Source organism: Lytechinus variegatus, chromosome 1, assembly GCF_018143015.1.
Source record: "Lytechinus variegatus isolate NC3 chromosome 1, Lvar_3.0, whole genome shotgun sequence".
Classification (NCBI taxonomy): Eukaryota; Metazoa; Echinodermata; class Echinoidea; order Temnopleuroida; family Toxopneustidae; genus Lytechinus; species Lytechinus variegatus.
The window spans coordinates 88,186,824-88,206,067 of NC_054740.1; the positions used below are offsets into that span (position 1 = coordinate 88,186,824).

General features: G+C 35.0%; 2 protein-coding genes across 5 annotated transcripts in view; both read right to left on the reverse strand.

Annotated features, from left to right (window-relative positions):
• Positions 1–49: 49 nt before the first annotated feature.
• LOC121427143 (chromatin accessibility complex protein 1-like) lies at positions 50–8,653 on the reverse strand. Its single transcript, XM_041623398.1, has 3 exons — positions 8,472–8,653; positions 3,662–3,782; positions 50–1,522 (listed from the first exon to the last, which is right to left on the reverse strand). The coding sequence occupies exons 1-3, from the start codon at positions 8,589–8,591 to the stop codon at positions 1,437–1,439; spliced, it is 327 nt and encodes a 108-aa protein (XP_041479332.1). The 5' UTR covers positions 8,592–8,653; the 3' UTR covers positions 50–1,436.
• Positions 8,654–10,307: 1,654 nt separating this feature from the next.
• Positions 10,308–19,244, reverse strand: part of LOC121427154 (adenosine deaminase-like) — a 31,212-nt gene continuing 22,275 nt past the window's right edge. For 3 of the 4 annotated variants that reach the window (XM_041623419.1, XM_041623427.1, XM_041623409.1), the window contains exons 3-9: positions 16,857–16,979; positions 15,784–16,043; positions 15,129–15,247; positions 13,749–13,892; positions 12,950–13,047; positions 11,655–11,784; positions 10,308–11,098 (exon numbers count right to left, since the gene is read on the reverse strand). In XM_041623419.1, the coding sequence (XP_041479353.1) occupies positions 11,006–11,098; positions 11,655–11,784; positions 12,950–13,047; positions 13,749–13,892; positions 15,129–15,247; positions 15,784–16,043; positions 16,857–16,979 (967 nt within the window). In that variant the 3' untranslated portion in view covers positions 10,308–11,005. Of the gene's footprint in view, positions 11,099–11,654; positions 11,785–12,949; positions 13,048–13,748; positions 13,893–15,128; positions 15,248–15,783; positions 16,044–16,856; positions 16,980–18,210; positions 18,399–19,244 lie in introns of those variants that run through there. The other variant, XM_041623433.1, reaches the window with a different exon arrangement.

The window sequence follows — 19,244 nt, forward strand, 5'->3', positions numbered from 1 at the left end:
ACCTTGCATCATGTCTTACAGACTGGAAAAAAACAAAGGCTATCATAAATATGTTTCATTTAGTTTATTTGATACATATTTACATTCAGTTGATAAAATATGATGCAAACTAACATTAAGTACAATCATCTGATTCCTGTGCCCATCAACATGAAATATGTAATTGGTACAATGGGGGTGGTGCTATGTAGGCTGATTTTGGGGCGACACATTTGCTCCTGGGACAATTGCTCCGGTCTCAATGTCTTAGAGGGCATAGGGTTAGAGTTGGGAATGTGATAGAGATTTTGGTTCAGAATAATGTAAAGATAAGGATTAGGGTTTACTTAGTTTTGGAAGCAAGGTTTTATGTTTGACATATGTGCAGACTTTCCATCAGAGCAAATGTCTTGGAACCGATTTTTTAACAACTAAACTCACTTTTTCTGAACACTTTGATTGAGTAAATAATGGAGTTAAAAATCATACATTCTATCATGGGTTAACCAATAAAACAAAAGAAGCAAAATCAGCCATAAATTGGACACCATTGCTTGAGATTATGATGCTGGGTGGGGGGGGGGTTATTTTGGGGATATCATTTTACAGGTGTCGAGAGCAAATCCTGATCACTACATAAAACTACTAGAAGTATCCAGTTTAAATAGACAAGTAACTCTTAGAGTCTAACGGAAGAGCTACAAAGGCTGAACTGATTGGAAGTTTGAGTGTATCTCTTCATGTTGCAAGGCATTACTCATAGCCCATAAAGCTTAGCAACTGATTGAGGGATTGATGTTAACAATACATAAACCAATGTAATCAATTGTAGAAGGTAGACCCATGATCCATTGCTGAGCTTTTTAATTCAGCTGTGCTCAATAGTAATGCTACAGTTACATTTCCCCTACGATCACCCTACGGCAAGTCGAAAACAGCTAATTTTATTCAAACTAAATTAATGTAGGAGGTACAAAGAATTGTTAAAACATGATTTCAAAATCCTTTAAATATCTCTCCTTCTTCAGGAAAACCATGTACAAGTAATCTTAATGTGAGAGCTCTTTCCAACATATATGTATTAAGAAGTCAAAACTGGGTTTGGTAAGTAAAGATTCATTAGGCTATGGCTGAAAGGGATTCACTATGCTTTCAGTGGTGGCACACACTTCTTTTTTTTCTCCTTGAAAATTCTAGTCAAAATATTAAAAGTTTACTTCATGTGGAGACCTCATAGCACTTTGACTGGAACATGACTGGTTTAACACGGCTGACAGTTTGTCATAATGCTCCAAACTTCATCAATCACACCACGGGTCACTTAAACAATCCTACTTTCCATTCAAAATGTTTTCATGTTCTTAAGAAATACCACATACTGGACTTCCACACAAGTAGGTTGTATTCAATGTCTTTATCAAAGATCAGCACTTAGCTTAGAAACTGACAGGCAATAGTCAATCATTCCCTGAATTCCCTTCTTGTTCCATTTGTTTCATCATTTCAAGGTACTCAGCAGCCAAAATCTTCTTAGGTACAACATCTGTCAAAAACAAAGGAGAGATCATATAAATATTTTAACAAAAACAGAGTTAAAAATGTGAACTAAGAGTAGATTGTATACATGTAGAATAGATTCAGTCTAATGTAATGACTGGAGTGTAAAATGTTGAGCCACATTTACCAGATGTACTAAGTAATGAAGAAAAATGAAAAGAGGGACAAACTTTCTGTATTTTACACTGTCACTAAGTCTGCTTAAGCTAATAATTAAAGTAAACTTGCATTAAAAACATTAAAAAGTAAACAATTGGAAAAATAAAGTCATTTTATGATTTTGGTCATTGTTCCATTTAATTTTCATATGCATCCACCATGAACTGGTTAAAATAATTTCTTGTAAAAATACTTTAAAGGAATCCGAAACTTAAGAAGAGGAGTAATCTTATTGGAAAGAGTAAAATGAGAGGAACAATATTCAAAAATATTCATCAAACTACATGTAGGTTATGAAATAAGCAAGTTATGGACATTCAAAAAGTCTTGTTGTATTTTCTATGGGGATCCTCAAATTGGCAAACGTGCTTCAAAATGGCTGATTTTGTGGACAACTCTCCTTTTGTTATGTACACAAATTTTCAGATATTCCTCATCTTTCAAATTGCATCCTGCCTCCTTCTGAGCACAACATATGTAATGGGAAAATATAATTCACACCACATTATGTCAAGGTCAGGAGGAGATAATGTTAAATATTTGTACACAAATTTTCAGATTTCCCCTTTATTTCAAATATTTAACATTATCTCCTCCTGACCTTGACATAATGTGGTGTGAATTATATTTTCCCATTACATATGTTGTGCTCAGAAGGAGGCAGGATGCAATTTGAAAGATGAGGAATATCTGAAAATTTGTGTACAAAACAAATGGAGAGTTGTCCACAAAATCAGCCATTTTGAAGCAAGTTTGCCAAATTGAGGATCCCCATAGAAAGTACAACAAGAATTTTCAAACTCCTATAACTTGCTTATTTCATAACCAATTGTGATGAGACGTTTTTCAAAATTGTTTCTCTCATTTTACAATTTCCAATAAGATTGCTTCTCTTCTTGGGTTTTGGTTTCCTTTAGCAGCTTATACCCTATATACATGTATCATACAGTCAGAAAATCCTCATTTAAGATAACCAAAATTAGTGATTTAAATGGCAGTAGATTCCATACATGCCTCAGCAAGACTATTGTAAATCCAAATAGTAATCTGTACGCATACATTCGTAATTCCCAAGCTTTGTTATTCCAAAGGTTCGTTATTCCGAAGGTTCATAAGTCCAAAAACGAAATGAGGTTTGTAATTCCGAAGGTTTGTTGATCCGAAAACAAAGTGAGATTCGTAATTCTGAAGGTTCGTTAATCCGAAAACAAAATGAGGCTCATAATACCGAAGGTTCATTAGTCCGAAAATGTAATAATTAACAAACCTTATTTCGTTTCCAGACTAACGATCCTTCTGAACATCTAACCTTATTTTGTTTTCGGATTATTGAACCTTCGGAATAACACCACAAATGTTCGGATTAACCAACCCTTTTACATTTTCGGATTAACGAGCATCGAGGTATAGGCAATTTACGTGTTTCAAAATTACGAACCTTCGGAATTACGAGGTGTAACCAATCTGTATAGACAGCTAAATTCTGTCTATTTCTCTGTTTCAAGGAGTTTTTAAACATTTTCAAAACTTTTTGGTTTCTCCTCCCACACAGACAGCTAGCCATCTCGCACACTGTGTGAGGGAGGGCTCAAAGCATTATTTCCTGAAAGACTGGTTCTGAATTTGAATGATTCTTATTGTGTTAAATAAATGTGTTGAGGTCTTGAGGAACAATCATTCATAGACCTATATTTTGATGAAAAAATTTGTATTGACAGTGAAAATCTGAATTAATTTTAGGGTATAGGTTCCCTGTGCAGCATGGAAGGATGACTCTAGTCTATGAAGCAAGTCTTCCACCAAAATAAGAGATTAAACAGAGACTACAGCTTTTGGTCTGTAATATGTGATGCCTTTGAACATGTCTATATACTATGAAGGTCTTACGTGTACCTGTAAATATCTTACATGTACTTTCTTACTGTCTTCTAAATGAATAATAAGAGGAAAGATGACTAGAACCCACCTGCAAGAAACTGAAATTCTTCTTCATCATTGACTACATTAGCCAAGTCATTGTAGACAAGGTTGCGAGGAGATGAACTCTTCTTAAGTGATTCCTGGGCTAGGCATCCAACAAACAGCTCCTGAAAAATAAAATGATTTGAATATATTTAGTACCATTCAATTTATCGTTTGTTGACTGATATAACAGGAAAAAAGTATTTAAAAAAGGAGACATTTATGACTAGGGCATACTAATAAGATATCGTTCTCGCTATTGATACTTCCGCACGCAGTCTGAAGGAATTATTTTGGCGATTGACCAATCAGCGGTCTTCGAATCACAGTGCGGAGATGGTCTATCCCTTGTGCACAGTCTATGGACAATTTGCCACTGGGTCATTTGATTGTCATTTCTCTTCAAATCCACAGCCACAGGCACAGACAAACTACAAAGCCAAAGGCACTCAAAGCATATTAAATTTTTCTTCACTCACACCATACTTATGCTTATCTGCAAGTAGACAGCTGGCAGCCGTCTGTTTTGAGTTTTTTTTTTATTTAGAAAAAAATTCTCCTCATACACAGACTGCTCGAGTTTATAAATGTAAATTCTTCCTGACGACAGGGCTCATCGATTTTTGTCTTTTATTTCATAACAAGTGGAATGCCTCTGGCCGTCTCACCTGCATCACGCAGTTCAATATAGCAGCAGTGCTGACTTTGAAAACTACTCTAACTCACACAAGATGTTCAGTGATACATGGTTACTCTTATGTCCACTTTTTATGAACTAGACCAATAAACTTACAGAGATATGATGGTTATTCAACAAAAAAAAACCAACATGGCCAAAGTTCATTGACCTTACATGACCTTTAACCTTGATCATGTGACCTGAAACTCACACAAGATGTTCAGTGATACTTGATTACTCTTATGTCCAAGTTTCATGAATGAGATCCATAAACTATCAAAGTTATGATGGTAATTCAACAGATACACCCAATTCGGCCAAAGTTCATTGACCTTTGACCTTGGTCATGTGACCTGAAATGCTGATTGATTGAATGGTTTATTTATTTCAATATTCACTGAAAATAGCAGCCAAAGGCTGAATTACATTCAGTTTACATATGGTTTATATACAGACATTTTGAAAATATACAAATTGGAACAAAATAGGCAAATATCAAAATTGTTCTACAAAATAATTATACATATATGAAATAAATTGAAATCCAAAACTATGAAAATAAAGGATGAAAACAGAACTTGAAGTGAGGTAAATGTCGCTGTTGAAGCGCCACCACCGACCTGAAATGCGCACAGGATGTTCAGTGATACTTGATTACTCTAATGTCCAAGTTTAACGAACTAGACCAATAAACTTTCAAAGTTATGATGGTAATTCAACAGATACCCCAAATTCAGCCAAAGTTCATTGACCCTAAATGACCTTTGACCTTGGTCATGTGACATAAAACTCATGCAGGATGTTCAGTGATACTTGATTAACCTTATGTCCAAGTTTCATGTACTAGGTCCATATGTTTTCTAAGTTATGATGACATTTCAAAAACTTAACCTCAGGTTAAGATTTTGATGTTGATTCCTCCAACATGGTCCAAGTTCATGGACCCTAAATGAAAGTTGACCTTGGTCATGTGACATGAAACTCTAATAGGATGTTCAGTAATACTTGATTAACATTATGGCCAAGTTTCATGAACTAGGTCCATATACTTTCTAAGTTATGATGTCATTTCAAAAACTTAACCTCAGGTTAAGATTTGATGTTGACGCTGCCGCCGTCGGAAAAGCGGCGCCTATAGTCTCGCTCTGCTATGCAGGTGAGACAAAAATGTATAAAAAGAACTGGACCAAAATAACAAGTGGAATGCCTCTGGCCGTCTCACCTGCATCACGCGGTTCAATATAGCAGCAGTGCTGACTTTGAATACTACTCTAACTCGCACAAGATGTTCAGTGATACATGGTTACTCTTATGTCCACTTTTAATGAACTAGACCAATAAACTTACAGAGATGTGATGGTTATTCAACAAAAAACCCCAACATGGCCAAAGTTCATTGACCTTACATGACCTTTGACCTTGATCATGTGACCTGAAACTCGAACAGGATGTTCAGTGATACTTGATTACTCTTATGTACAAGTTTCATGAATCACATCCATAAACTTTCAAAGTTATGATGGTAATTCAACAGATACACCCAATTCGGCCAAAGTTCATTGACCTTTGACCTTGGTCATGTGACCTGAAACGCGCACAGGATGTTCAGTGATACTTGATTACTCTAATGTCCAAGTTTAATGAACTAGACCAATAAACTTTCAAAGTTATGATGGTAATTCAACAGATACCCCCGATTCGGCCAAAGTTCATTGACCCTAAATGACCTTTGACCTTAATCATGAGACCTGAAACTCGCACAAAATTTTCAGTGATGCTTGATTACTATTATGCCTAAGTTTCATGAATCAGATCCATAAACTTTCAAAGTTATGATGGGAATTCAACAGATATCCCCAATTCGGCCAAAGTTCATTGACCCTAAATGACCTTTGACCTTGGTCATGTGACGTGAAACTCATGCAGGATGTTCAGTGATACTTGATTACCTTATGTCCAAGTTTCATGAACTAGGTCCATATATTTTCTAAGTTATGATGACATTTCAAAAACTTAACCTCAGGTTAAGATTTCGATGTTGATTCCTCCAACATGGTCTAAGTTCATTGACCCTAAATGACCTTTGACCTTGGTCATGTGACATGAAACTCTAATAGGATGTTCAGTAATACTTGATTAACCTTATGGCCAAGTTTCATTAACTAGGTCCATATACTTTCTAAGTTATGATGTCATTTCAAAAACTTAACCTCAGGTTAAGATTTGATGTTGACGCTGCCGCCGTCGGAAAAGCGGCGCCTATAGTCTCACTCTGCTTCGCAGGTGAGACAAAAATCATTACTCCACTTTGGCCTGAAATGCACCAAAACAGGAAAAAATAAACTCAATGTCGAAAAAACAAAAGGGAAAAAAGTGACTTAGGCTTACTCTTACGTACTTCGTTTGATAGTCGCGCAACTCCAAGTTGGTTGAGACTGTTCGAATCAGGGTGACCAGACGTCCCATATTTCCTGGGATTGTCCCGTATTTTTAGTTAATACATTTAAAAGTGACAGATTTTCATTAAATAACCAACAGATGACGAAGCAGAGACACCAATTAAATCCATAACTGTAATCTTTTGCAAGTTCTGCAGTGATTTTCTTGCTAACTCAATACATTGCAAACGAACTGGCCTCATGCCTGTGAGTGGCAGGCTACTATCTAGGCATGTAGGATCGGAGCAAATTCTCAATGATGCAAATAATCTCACATGATAAACAGTTTTTCTACCAAAATAATCACAAAATCGGCGGGAAATTCCTATAATTATATCATGGATTCTCAAATTAGTTATTTGGAGATGTAATTGGAGGAACAATTTTGACATTTCATAGATCTATATTGTTTCAGCTTTCGTTTGGAGTCTTGGTCTGTACGATGCCGTGATGTTTCATCTAATTTTTAAGTTTGACAATATGTTTCACTTTGAAATTTCATTCATTTCTAAAACATTTTACTTTTCGAAATTTTTAAAAATACATTTAAAAAACACCAAATAACCTTATCATTTTTATTAGATGATTGGATTTTTTTTGTGTTTGCTTGAAGTTTTCACTTTTTCTTTCTTTTCTACCCTATCCTTCCTCCTTGCCCTTTTTTATTCCATCTTTCTTTATTTCCTATCTTTCTTTCCTGAACATTTTTTTTTCTCTCTTTCTGTTCATTTTTCTTTCTTTACTTCTTTCTCTTACTTTCCTTCTTTACCAAATTTCCTTTTTTATTTCCTTCATTCTTTCTTTCCTTAAAATTACCTTGGCTTCCTTTTCTCTTCCTCTTTTTTTTCGTTCTATCTTTCCTTCCATTATTTTCTTTTTTTCGTTCTCTCCTTCCTTCATTCTTCCCTCCCTCTCTTTCTTCCTTTTATTATTCCTTCTAATTCTTTTCCCTTATTCATTCTTTCTTTCCCTTCTCTCCTTCCTCCCTCCCTTCCTGTATTCTTCTTTCTTTCAAAGAATGAAGGAAATATATTTTGTTTCTCCATTCTTTTTATCCTCCCCCTTTTTCTTACTTTTTCCCCTCTAATTCTATCCTTTATTTTGTCTTTCACACATTTACTCATTTTCCCTTCCTTTCTTTCTATATTCATTTCAAAGAATAAAGGAAACCTTTTTTGACTCTTATTCTTTCTTTCATCTTTCTTTTCTTCTAACTTTCTGTTATTTTTTGTCCCTTCATTTTCTTTCCTTCTCGATTCATCTCTTTTCTTTCTCTCCTTCATTCTTTCATTCACCCTCCCTTCCATTATTCTTTATATTTTTTCACAAGTCTAACAGTCAATGTGTGTGGCTGTGGGATTCTTTGTTGATCTCTGAGTCTGACACTGTTTGTCAAGTCAATTGTCCCGTTTCATTTTGTGAAATCTTGTCATCCTGGTTCGAATTAACTTAATACATAAAGTTATGGCCATTGAGTCCCTGTACAGATCGAGTTAGAACTTTGGTCTCAGTAGGCCTAAATTGGTGAGTGGAGCTAAACTCGGAATTCAAAACAGCATGAACAGACAGAACAGAGGCCGAAGGCGAAGCGCTCAGTAGAACTAGAAATGACTGCACCAAAAAGAGTGGACGGGACTAGAGCTAGCAGCATCTAGCCTTATCGTCTTGCGTTAATTTTACATTAACTTCTGACTTACCGTTGCTTTTGTGATCAAATAAAGTGATTCTTGACTGATCGCACTAATTTCTGGGGAGCTTTTCATGATTGTCCTTATGCGGAGGGCAGGAAGAAGCGTAGAATTCTTGTTTTGAGACATTCTGCAAAGAACAGAAACTCGACCGAGTACCGGTACTCGAATTTGGCGGGCTGGGCAGTAGATGGCAGCAAACAACATTTCGTTCAAAATACAAATAAAAGTGGAGGTTGCCCAGACCATGGACCTATAGGTCCATGATTATAGCAACATAAGTAGTAATCTTAAACGCCATATGCCAGCGTAGTCAGATCACTGTTCTGCCTGCCAGCGGGCCATAAATGCTTAACATGATGTTAGGAACTAATTGTTCATGTCTATAATAGGCTATTATTACCTCAACTTAAGCAGATTAATTTGGTGCTCAATTAAGCATTTGAGAATTCACTTCCTACCGTATTTACCTCCTCCTCATTCCCCATCACTTTATCCCTCCACCCTCTACCTCCTCTCCTAAGCCAATTAAATCTCATCACTTTATCTCTCCACCTCCTCCCCTATAAGCCAAACCCTTATCACTTTATCTCTCCACCTCCTCCTATAAGCCAATCCCTCCTCCTCTAAGCCAATCCCTCGTCACTGTCTCCACTCATCCCCTATAGCCAATTCCTCGTTCATTGACACGTGACCTATGATTGATATCGCTTTATTGTTTATCTCATCACACTCTCACACTTCACGACCAGTCACTTTCTCCTCATATTCTCTTAAAATATCATCATGATTATCAGGATCCTTTTGTGAAAAATGCTACTTCGCATTTTTGCAACATAACTGAATTTATTATGGTCATTCAAATAATATTGCAATGTAATCACAGGAAAATATGTAGCGTAAAAAAATCAATGGTCATCATTTTCTTCGGCAGCTGCTTTAAAAAACATATAATACATTTCGGTAAAAATCACCATACATAAAAACGAAGACTACTCACCAAGCTATGGTAACACTGAAAGAAATTATAGTAAACATGAAATTGGTACGTTGGGGATCTTATAGTTCCATTAAATCGCGACAAATCTCGACATTTTTAGCCAACGAGGGCATGTCAGTCTTGACCGGTACATCATCTTAGAAAATTTATCATCACCTCTTAAAATTCTTTATCATAATAAGTAACGAAAAATGATGTGAATTGATATACAGTTATCAAGATGATATGCTTACCAAAGTTTTAAACAGTCATGTCGTACGATTACAGCCGTTACCATACATGGTTACGCTAAAGCAGCAAAGAAATTGCATCTCAAATCACACCTTGTGCTGGCGATGACGGTACTTATAATATTAATAATTACTATTTGATAATAATAATATATAGCATCTATGAGGCGACTATTATCTAGTTGCCTATACAATGGCGTACTATATATTACCATGGAATTATTACGAACCTGAATGGGTTGAGTGCAGCGCATGGATGAATTCCCTGCTGAAGGAAAACATGCCATGGTTAGGTATCGAACCCACGTCCCGCTGAAGACGAGAGTCATAACAATAAGGCCATGACGCCCCGTTACATGGAACAATTCATTTTACAGTGAATTTTGAGCAAGACGTTGAAATTTATCATTCATCCTGACTGTCACTTGGTTGTAATAGATGCAGAAAAACGATACAGATACATTTATTTTTGTTACATGACACCGTCTGCGAACAGACTCAATAATGCAATGCAATTTAATTTCTATGAAGTTTTTTTTGACAAAATAGAAAACTATTTCATCTGTATATCAAATATAGCTAAATTTGTAGAAGACACATTTCTCTTTCTTACGGACTCAATAAAAATGAAAGGCTCGTCATTAAACATCCTATATTGGATCATATTACATATATAACATTATTACAGTCATAAAATCCACATTTCGAGTTGACTGTAAAAAGTATTGGGTAAAATTTTAACCAGCACGATGGTAATTATGCAATTTGTGGCAACATTTTTCACAATGTGGGAAGCATATTGTCCAGCAATTACTTTAGAATGGGCAAAATATTCATCACACTGGATAAATACAAATGTCAAAAAGAAAAATGCCCAATGTTGGTTGGACACATAAATTACACTAATGGAGCATTTTTATCCAATATCTTTTTTTTATAGTATTCTTGTTATAAACATATTTCGACCGGGTACTGTTTTTTATACAAAATCATAACAGAACAATATATATTCCAGTCTGATATATGTAATAACGCCCTTGACATATTGTGTATTAATTTTGCAAGCCAGCACGCTGACCAATATGAACAACAGTATTTTGAAAACGTACAGCTACAGTCGATTCGAGTAAAAAAAATAAATATCACGGTCTTGAAGGGAATAGAAAAGGAATATTTTTTGGTTGGAGAAAAATCCACAAAAATAATGGTTATTCACATCAAAACATAATTGAGTAATTTAGGATTATGTTACCATGGTTTTCATCCCGGAAAAATATTGAAAATCCTAAGCATTGATAGAAAATTAGGCCTACTTATAAAATCTCCTTGAACTTGACTTTGAGACTCTTGATCATTTCTGCTTTTTGATCGTCGGGTAAAAAACTGGCTTGTGCTGCATTTAGAGTCTGCAAAGAAATACACAATTACATAGATATAAACATCTCATATCATCGATGGAGGGCACCTTTATTGTTCATCCTTTCATTTTCTTTCGTTATTTCTTTCAACAATAAATTAGTACACACATTGTAAACAAACGATAAAAAATGTGTTGCGTTCGAAAAAGGAACAATGGGGGGGGGGGGGGACATCATGAAAAGGGTTTGCTGGCTGAATATATTCACGACCCCACGTATGATCTTTGTTAATTAGAATTTAACAAAAAATATTTCTGTCTGGAGATAAAACAGAACCTCTGGGATTGGAAGATGGTGTTTCTGCCTCAGAGTTTCTCAGTTTATATGATATAGGTTTATAGACAATGACAAACGAAGTTACGAAGGTCTAAAAAAAACCAACTTTTGGCCTCCTGAATGGGACAAGACCTAATGAAAGGACATCCTACCCTTCTTGTGAAACGAGAGGAAATATATATTGCATATAACATAAGTACGATTTAACCAAAGTAACCTCATCCAACCCACGTTACTTCCCGAATATGACACGTTTTATTGTTCTCACCATCAACGCTAAGGCTCTGTCATCCATGCCGAAATGATTACGAGCAATACTAAACTCTCTTGTGAGTGTCGCACCAAACAACGTTGGATCATCTGTATTTATTGATATATTCATACCTTCGTTGAGAAACCTAAAATTGGGAATGGGGAAAATAGAGAAAAATATATATCAAACTTTATTTCACCGCAACCATTTTCTGTCGCTATTCATCCTTGTCCTAATTTGTCTCCCACCACAACTGCTACCATGATCATAACATTTGACATCATCATTGTCATGATTGTCACATCAACTTCATCATTTTTTAATATCATCAACACGACTCACCCATACCACCCACATGCAGTACCACCATTAACAGACCTGCACCATCATCATAATCATTATAACTACATGATTATGATGATGATGATGATGACCATCATCATTCATCATCATCATCATCACCATCATCATCATCATCACCATCATCATCATCATCACCATCATCATCATCATCATCATAATCACCATCATCATCATCATCATCATCACCACCATCAATCATCATAATCATCACGACCACCATTAATAATTCTATTCTTCTCACCCTTATTTCTCATGATAATAATCCTCCACTACATAGCAACATTAATCGAGTGAATACGTGTGTATTAGCTGGCTTTGCCAAAAAATTTAAGGGAAGGTCCGGGCCGAAAATATTTACATATATATCTAAATAAATAAGAGTAAAATTCATTTAGGAAAATGCTGCAAAATTTCATCAAAATCGGACAACAAAAAACGAAGTTATTGCATTTTAAAGTTTATCAATAATTTGTGATAATAGTTATACTCACATCATCATTGGTATTCATTAGGTGGGCTGATGATGTCATATCCCCATTTTCCCTTTTCTTGCGTAATTACATGAAATTATAATTGATTCATTTTTCATACATAAATGTTTCTCCAATATGATGAAATAAGTTGCGACAATAAATTACTAATGCCCTTTATCAGTTGTCAATCCAATTGTTTTAGTTCTTGGTAGAAAAATTTTGAATGAACCAAATTTCATATGATAAAACACAAAAGAACAAGTGGGGATATGGCATCAGCCCATATGATGAATATTCATGAGGACATTGCCTAGAACAGTTTCACCGGAATAATGCAAATCTTCAAAATTCAATAACTTCGTTATATGTTACCCGATTTTGATCAAATTTTTAGGAATTTTACTCTGTGAATTTATTCAAATATAACTATCCCCAGCCTGGACCATCCCATTAAATGTAAAATGCTATCTGTACCTTTTAGCGCAATGGTTGTCAAAATCATCTTCGAGCGCTCCCGTTCGAGTACTTGAAGTTGGACATACCTCAAAGTGAATAGACTTTTCCTTAGCGAGCTAACAGAGAAATGACCCAAAACAATAATAGTGAAAATTTTTCATTCATGTATATATATATATATGCAAACATCACAACAAGAATAAAGTTAAGATTTTATGTTGAGAGTTATGCAACACAACTTGACAAATTGTTCCACCTATAGGCGAGGCGAGTCGATGGGGAACGTGTGAGATAGTTAGAGGGCGGCTGGTCGTCTTCTCCCTCACTTCTGCCCTTTCCAGAGCCTGAGTAGGTTTTTGTTTTAATGCTTTGCATCATGGTCTTTCTTTCTATTATTTTAAAAAATAATTTTGCCAAATTTTGTTGCTGTCTGGTTTTCATTCCTAAGGGTTCTTGCTCATGTAAAGTATTATATTGTTTTAATGAAGTGATATACATGTACATGTATTCCGCTTTCTACTTGTTTTTTTTTCTTTATTTTCCTGATCACTCCAATCTTTTGTACATACTTTTATTCATCTTTTAATTTTTTTATTTAACTTTTACAGTGAAAATTGATGTAAATGATAAGTATGTTGATGATTTATCAATAAAAACATAAACAAAGTTGTTCCACCGCCAATTTGGGTAAAATGTAAAATGACAGGAGAATGGTTGTGAAATGATTGACGACGCAGGATGCATGGGCTACCTAAGCGTGCGTGAATGAAAAGTCTAGGGTTCGCTATCATCAGGATAATAAATGATAATTATTTACCTTCACGACGCTCTCATCATCAAAGATGTGATAACCGTGACCTATCCTTTCAGCTTCAAGAATTTCAATGGCAGTTTGTACATTACTAGCTGGTCCCATCTCACCGGCATGGCATGTACGATGGATACCAGCCGTCTTGGCTCCCTAATTAGAGAATAATGAATTCATGAAATTACAATTTTAGTATCCATGTCATTTTTTATTCATTCCTGGCACCGATCAGCCCTCGAAAAAGTAAACGCGACACGCAAAAATCACGAGCTAGACAAACACAAGGTTAGAGATGCACTAGTTAAAATAATAGTTTGGTGATTACGAGTGGAAAACCTGAATTGAAATATTTCGCGATTTCGACTTTAGAACATTTTTAGCAGTTTTCGTGATTCTCACCAGGATGGATATCTAATTTAAAAACATGCGTGTGCAAAGCGCGAGCAGACCAAAAAAATGATGAAAAAAAAATCGACATTTCGATTTTCGAAAAAAAAAGAGTTTCATAGTGATTTTATTAATCAAGATATATACACAAATAAATAATCATTGAGAACCCAAAGCGTGGGGTGAATTTTTCATAAGCTTGACCTACAAACGGGACATTTATTTTTATTTTATTTTATCTTTCATTGTAATATATTCATTCAGGATAAAGATAAAAGATAATCAGCCGAGGCTGTTTTACATCATGGTCCTGACACACACAAGAAATATGTATATAAAGCACAATTTTATCAAAAAGAGGTAATGACAATGTAACGACTGTAAAAGTTCATTAAATGGTCTGATCTAGAAGGAAAAACAAGAGAAAAGTAAAAAGGAGGAATATGTCATAATTGTCACTGGTCATGATCGTTAGCTTGATTCCATTTAATTTATTTTCATATTTCTCATTGATATTTGATTCAAATAAAAATCAGCAAAAATAATGTATAACTATCAATAATGTATAACTATCAAATTATAGACAACTGAGAGGTATATATAATCATGATTGATGATACAATCATGCGAGTTATAAGGTAAAAGCTTAATTCAAGTCAAGTACATTTGATGGGAGTGGGACCTACATAAAAGCATGCAAGCTTGTAAAACTGCAGGCCCGGTGGGATAAGTTTTGAGTATAATTAATTGTGGAAGACGGAAGAATTTATGAAAATAAATTTACAGATTTGATTTTCATTTGAATACTTTAATTATATACAAATCCAATATATTACTATAATATCGGATATTTAACCTTTAAAACATTTCGTGATACCAGACAAACGTCAATTCGTGATCAAATGATGTAGTTCTACTTTAACCATACCCATTAAAGTCCTTTTCTGGTATATTTAGGGAGAATGGGAAAAGGGAAGGAATTGGCTGGGGGTATGGATTTACCTTGAAACCTTCTATATGTTGTGTGTAAAGTTCAAGCATTTCATTGTTGGCTAGGTCAATACCAACGACTGTATCGTTATGGAACTCTTCGCACAATTCAAGAACTTCAGCAGACCATTCTAGAAAGATAAACAGAGTTATATGAACTATATAGCAAGAGAGGACACCAATAATCAAGTATCAACTAAATTAAGTAACAATAAAGAAAAAAAAACAATTAAGAAAAATATATATCTTATATGTGCAAGATCCGTAAAATCTAATGAAATATAATGGAAATCGCGAAAATTAATGCTATTAAATGATTTTTCATGGCATTGAAAGTTTTACAAAGGATAAGAATGTTTCAAATTAATCCCTCCTATAATTTTTATGCTCCAAAATTTTGCAAAAGGTTTTCTTTTTAAGTAAATACCTTAGACCTGTATACTTATCACAATTTTGAAACCACTGGGTGCCGTTTCATAAAGCTGTTTTTAAGTTAAGAGCGACTTTAAGAACGACAAAATTTTAATGGTGATCCTTTCTTACGCGCTAAACCGTCGCCAATGAATATACCATTTACCAGAAGAAAGGATCACCAGTCGTTCTTTAAATGCTTACGGTCGCTCTTAACTTACGAACAGCTTTATGAAACACCCACCTGGATCCTTACCTGGTTTGTCACGAATCATGCATAACACTGTCCGGGCCTGAATGCCGAAGTCTTTCGATCCTTCTCGGATACCTTCGTTGACTACTCGGACGACATCACGTGGCGTTACGTCACCTTCAGGTACATTGAAAAAGTTTTTTACCCTTGGTAAGTTTGAGAAAAGATGAGGACTGTAGCGAGCCTCAAAGTAGACTGCCCCTTCCTTAGATAGGTCCTCACACAATTCATAACTGATGCGCTTTATTGATTCCAGGTCCCCTCTGAGAATACAGTATCAAGACAATAACGATAATTCCATTACACGAAATACAACAATAATTAATTACATGTATTCATGAAAGTGATATTGAAAGTCACTCAAAATCAGTATTTTTAATGAATTCAGTTCTTAATGTGATTTTGAAATGTTCTATCACCTCCCTTTTCTCTTTTCATTGGTATATCTACATCTTCATTAGACAACAATGCCCATCACAGAGATTGTGTCTGTGTGCTCTTAATCACCGGAAAATGTATATGTCTATGTACTTTTTTTTTTCATTGTATGTAGAAGCTTGATTTAAAATATTTTAGGGGTGCAACAATAATTTGTTGATTTTCTTCTGCAAATCTTTCAATATTAATCATATACATATTATTAGGTTACAACAGAGTGTCGGTGCTGAGTTCATTTTATATACATATATATGTTTTTAAAGGTATTTCATTCCATCATTATTTGCTTCATTTTTTTGCAAACATTTTGTATTTTGTTATTGATATATGAAAAGAAGATTAAATTTGTCAGTTTAGTTTGTATTTATTTTGAGTTTGAAATCCTTAATACGATGTATAGGATCCATAGCCATTTAACTAGTCTCAGAACTTAACGTTGTCATTAGACATTATTTGATTTTGACTTGTATTTGGTAATATACTTTTATTCACTATACTGTAGAATCATTCATTCATTAACTTTATCACTGTTGTCTTATAATTGTCATTATATTATTTCTAAATGCTTTTCTTTCATATATCATTTTTTACAATCATCCTTATATAATCATGCGTATATTCAAAATACAGAGACTTACATGAAAACTGGCATAAATCTATTAAACTGTGCTAGGAATGTGCTAAGATCTCCCGTTTTCCATTCCACAAGCTCCTTTTCAAGCTCTTCCAACGACGAGCAGCCGACACTGATACCACGCTTCCTGTTACCATGGAAACAAACAAAAAATGTGGCAAACTTTGATCTCCAATAAATAACGATGGTCAGAGGACTTTGTAAAGAGTATGGGAATAAAGGACATGATGAAATGACCTGAGTATGTGAGTATGAAGGTAGGAAAATAAGCTGATCAGGGGCACGTTGACAAACAAAGCAGGGAAACAGAGTTGCAATCAACTGCTTCTTAATTTTTAACCAATCAGAATCGTGTATTTTAGTCACAACGCTTTATTTTTAACAGACCCGCTGAGTGTTTCATAAAGCTGTTCGTAAATAAAGTTACGAACGACTTTACCCACGACTGGAACATGTTCTTAGGTCATAACTCAATTACATAGGGATATCACATAGCAAAAGAAAGGATCACAGTCGTGCGTAAAGTCATTCGTATCTTACGAATAGCTTTATGAAACACACAACCGTTCTGGTGTCTTGCATAACATTTACTGTCATACCAATTCAAAGAATTTAGTAAAATCTTCTCTTTTAAGTGCAAAATCTTCCGCCCTTTAACGGTAAGTATTAGAGAAAATGGGGTATCGTCTTCTTATCTTCCAAATCATTTAAAATTATTTGGAATTTTCGTATATATTTCAAGTTTCAGAAATTAGAAAATATATATATCTATTGCAACAAGTTGAGTTGACGAGAGGCAGAGAGAACAAGAAATCAACTATATACATGTTACGGACTATCAAAAACGAGATGTCAAGGAATGCTCTTTTCACTAAGATATGAATATAAATAGCACTTTGAATAAATGGGCGCATATAATTTGATGAATATCACAGAATTATATATAAGCATAGAACGAGAAACACAAGACAATAAAATAAGAAAAAAGCATAAGCAATGATTGGTAAAACGAAATAATTTAACATCGCAAACATGAGAATACTTTGCACATAATGTTTAACCAACGCAACAATTTCACTGCAATTCAATTTCTATTAAAAACATACATCCTTAGAATTTGAATATGATAATCATATCTGATTATGATATAATGGAAATTCATGACAAATACATTTTTTAATGAAATTTGTTAGAGAACAAAATATTTGAAAAATTTTCCCTAGGTATCACTCATGTAAAAGATTTGAACCCTGAAGTTTTGGGGACTATGACCTCAAAAAGTTTTACGCCTCACCCACCCCCCAAAAAAAAATAAAAGGGAAAAGGAAAGAAAGGGAAAGTGTGAAGTATGATATTACTTTCTGACTATTATGACAAAAGCTATCCAAAATTGTAGTTTTGTATTAAAACGGCATTTTTTGGCTCGCTCGCTTCTCTATTAAACTTTTGCTCCATCTGCCACATCTGGTCCCTTCACAAGTTTTGGTTTTTAACGTCACGGAGTTCAATTATTCCCTTCCAAGTTTGGTTCCACAGGATAGACAGACTGTCGTTGAAAGAGAACAAAAGCTATTGGTAGAGGATCGAATAGCCATTACTAGTAACACGTTTGAATTAATTTGATAAAGAACATAATAATAACAGGACCCGCTGGGAGAACAGTTATCGGAAGTGAAGTGGCATCCCTTGGTAATTTTTATTTATGATTATTAACATTAACGATAAGCGGGGATATACCTATCATGAATTACAGTGGGCACTGAGTCATTATAATGACTCACTGGTCCATTTGCCGTACATTTTTTTTATAAGCAAAACAAACGGTGACAGCCCGCTAGACCGAGGGTCCGCGAGACCGAGGGTCCGCTAGACCGAGGGTCCGCGAGACCGAGGGTCCGCTAGACCGAAGGTCCGCGAGACCGAGGGTCTGCGAGACCGAAGGCCTTGTCTGCTCTCGCTCGTCTTACGTTCTCCTATACACTTGTATTTTCTCGCTCACGTTTCCCCCTTTTTTTTTGGGGGGGGGGGTGGCGTTTTTTTTTTTTTTTTTTGGCTACGAGGGTGTAATAAATTGTTCATTTAGTTATTCATTCATTCACTCAACTATTCTTTAACAGATTCCCTTTTTAACATCATTTTTTTTATTTAGATAACATTTCAGCTTCTGCTGGAGTATCATTAGACTGGAAAAAGTTTGTAAAAAGGCTTTTCATACTAATTTTTAACATTTTAATGCGTAACACATCTCACCCAGGAAATTTGGCAATGGACCACTGAAAGTGCACGGTAAACTCAAACTAAGATATTTTTAAACAGTTTTCTTTTCTCTCAATTTAAAGTTGGAAATTGAATCGTTCACTAGTCTGCATCCGCTCTTATTACGTTTTCTGCC

Excerpts from the sequence above, each read along its gene's own strand:
- LOC121427143 (XM_041623398.1), bottom strand. The coding sequence starts at position 8,591 with ATGTCTCAAAACAAGAATTCTACGCTTCTTCCTGCCCTCCGCATAAGG. Across the intron at positions 3,783-8,471 it reads ATTTGATCACAAAAGCAACG|GAGCTGTTTGTTGGATGCCT; the intron begins GTAAGTCAGAAG and ends TTTATTTTTCAG. Across the intron at positions 1,523-3,661 it reads AGAATTTCAGTTTCTTGCAG|ATGTTGTACCTAAGAAGATT; the intron begins GTGGGTTCTAGT and ends TGTTTTTGACAG.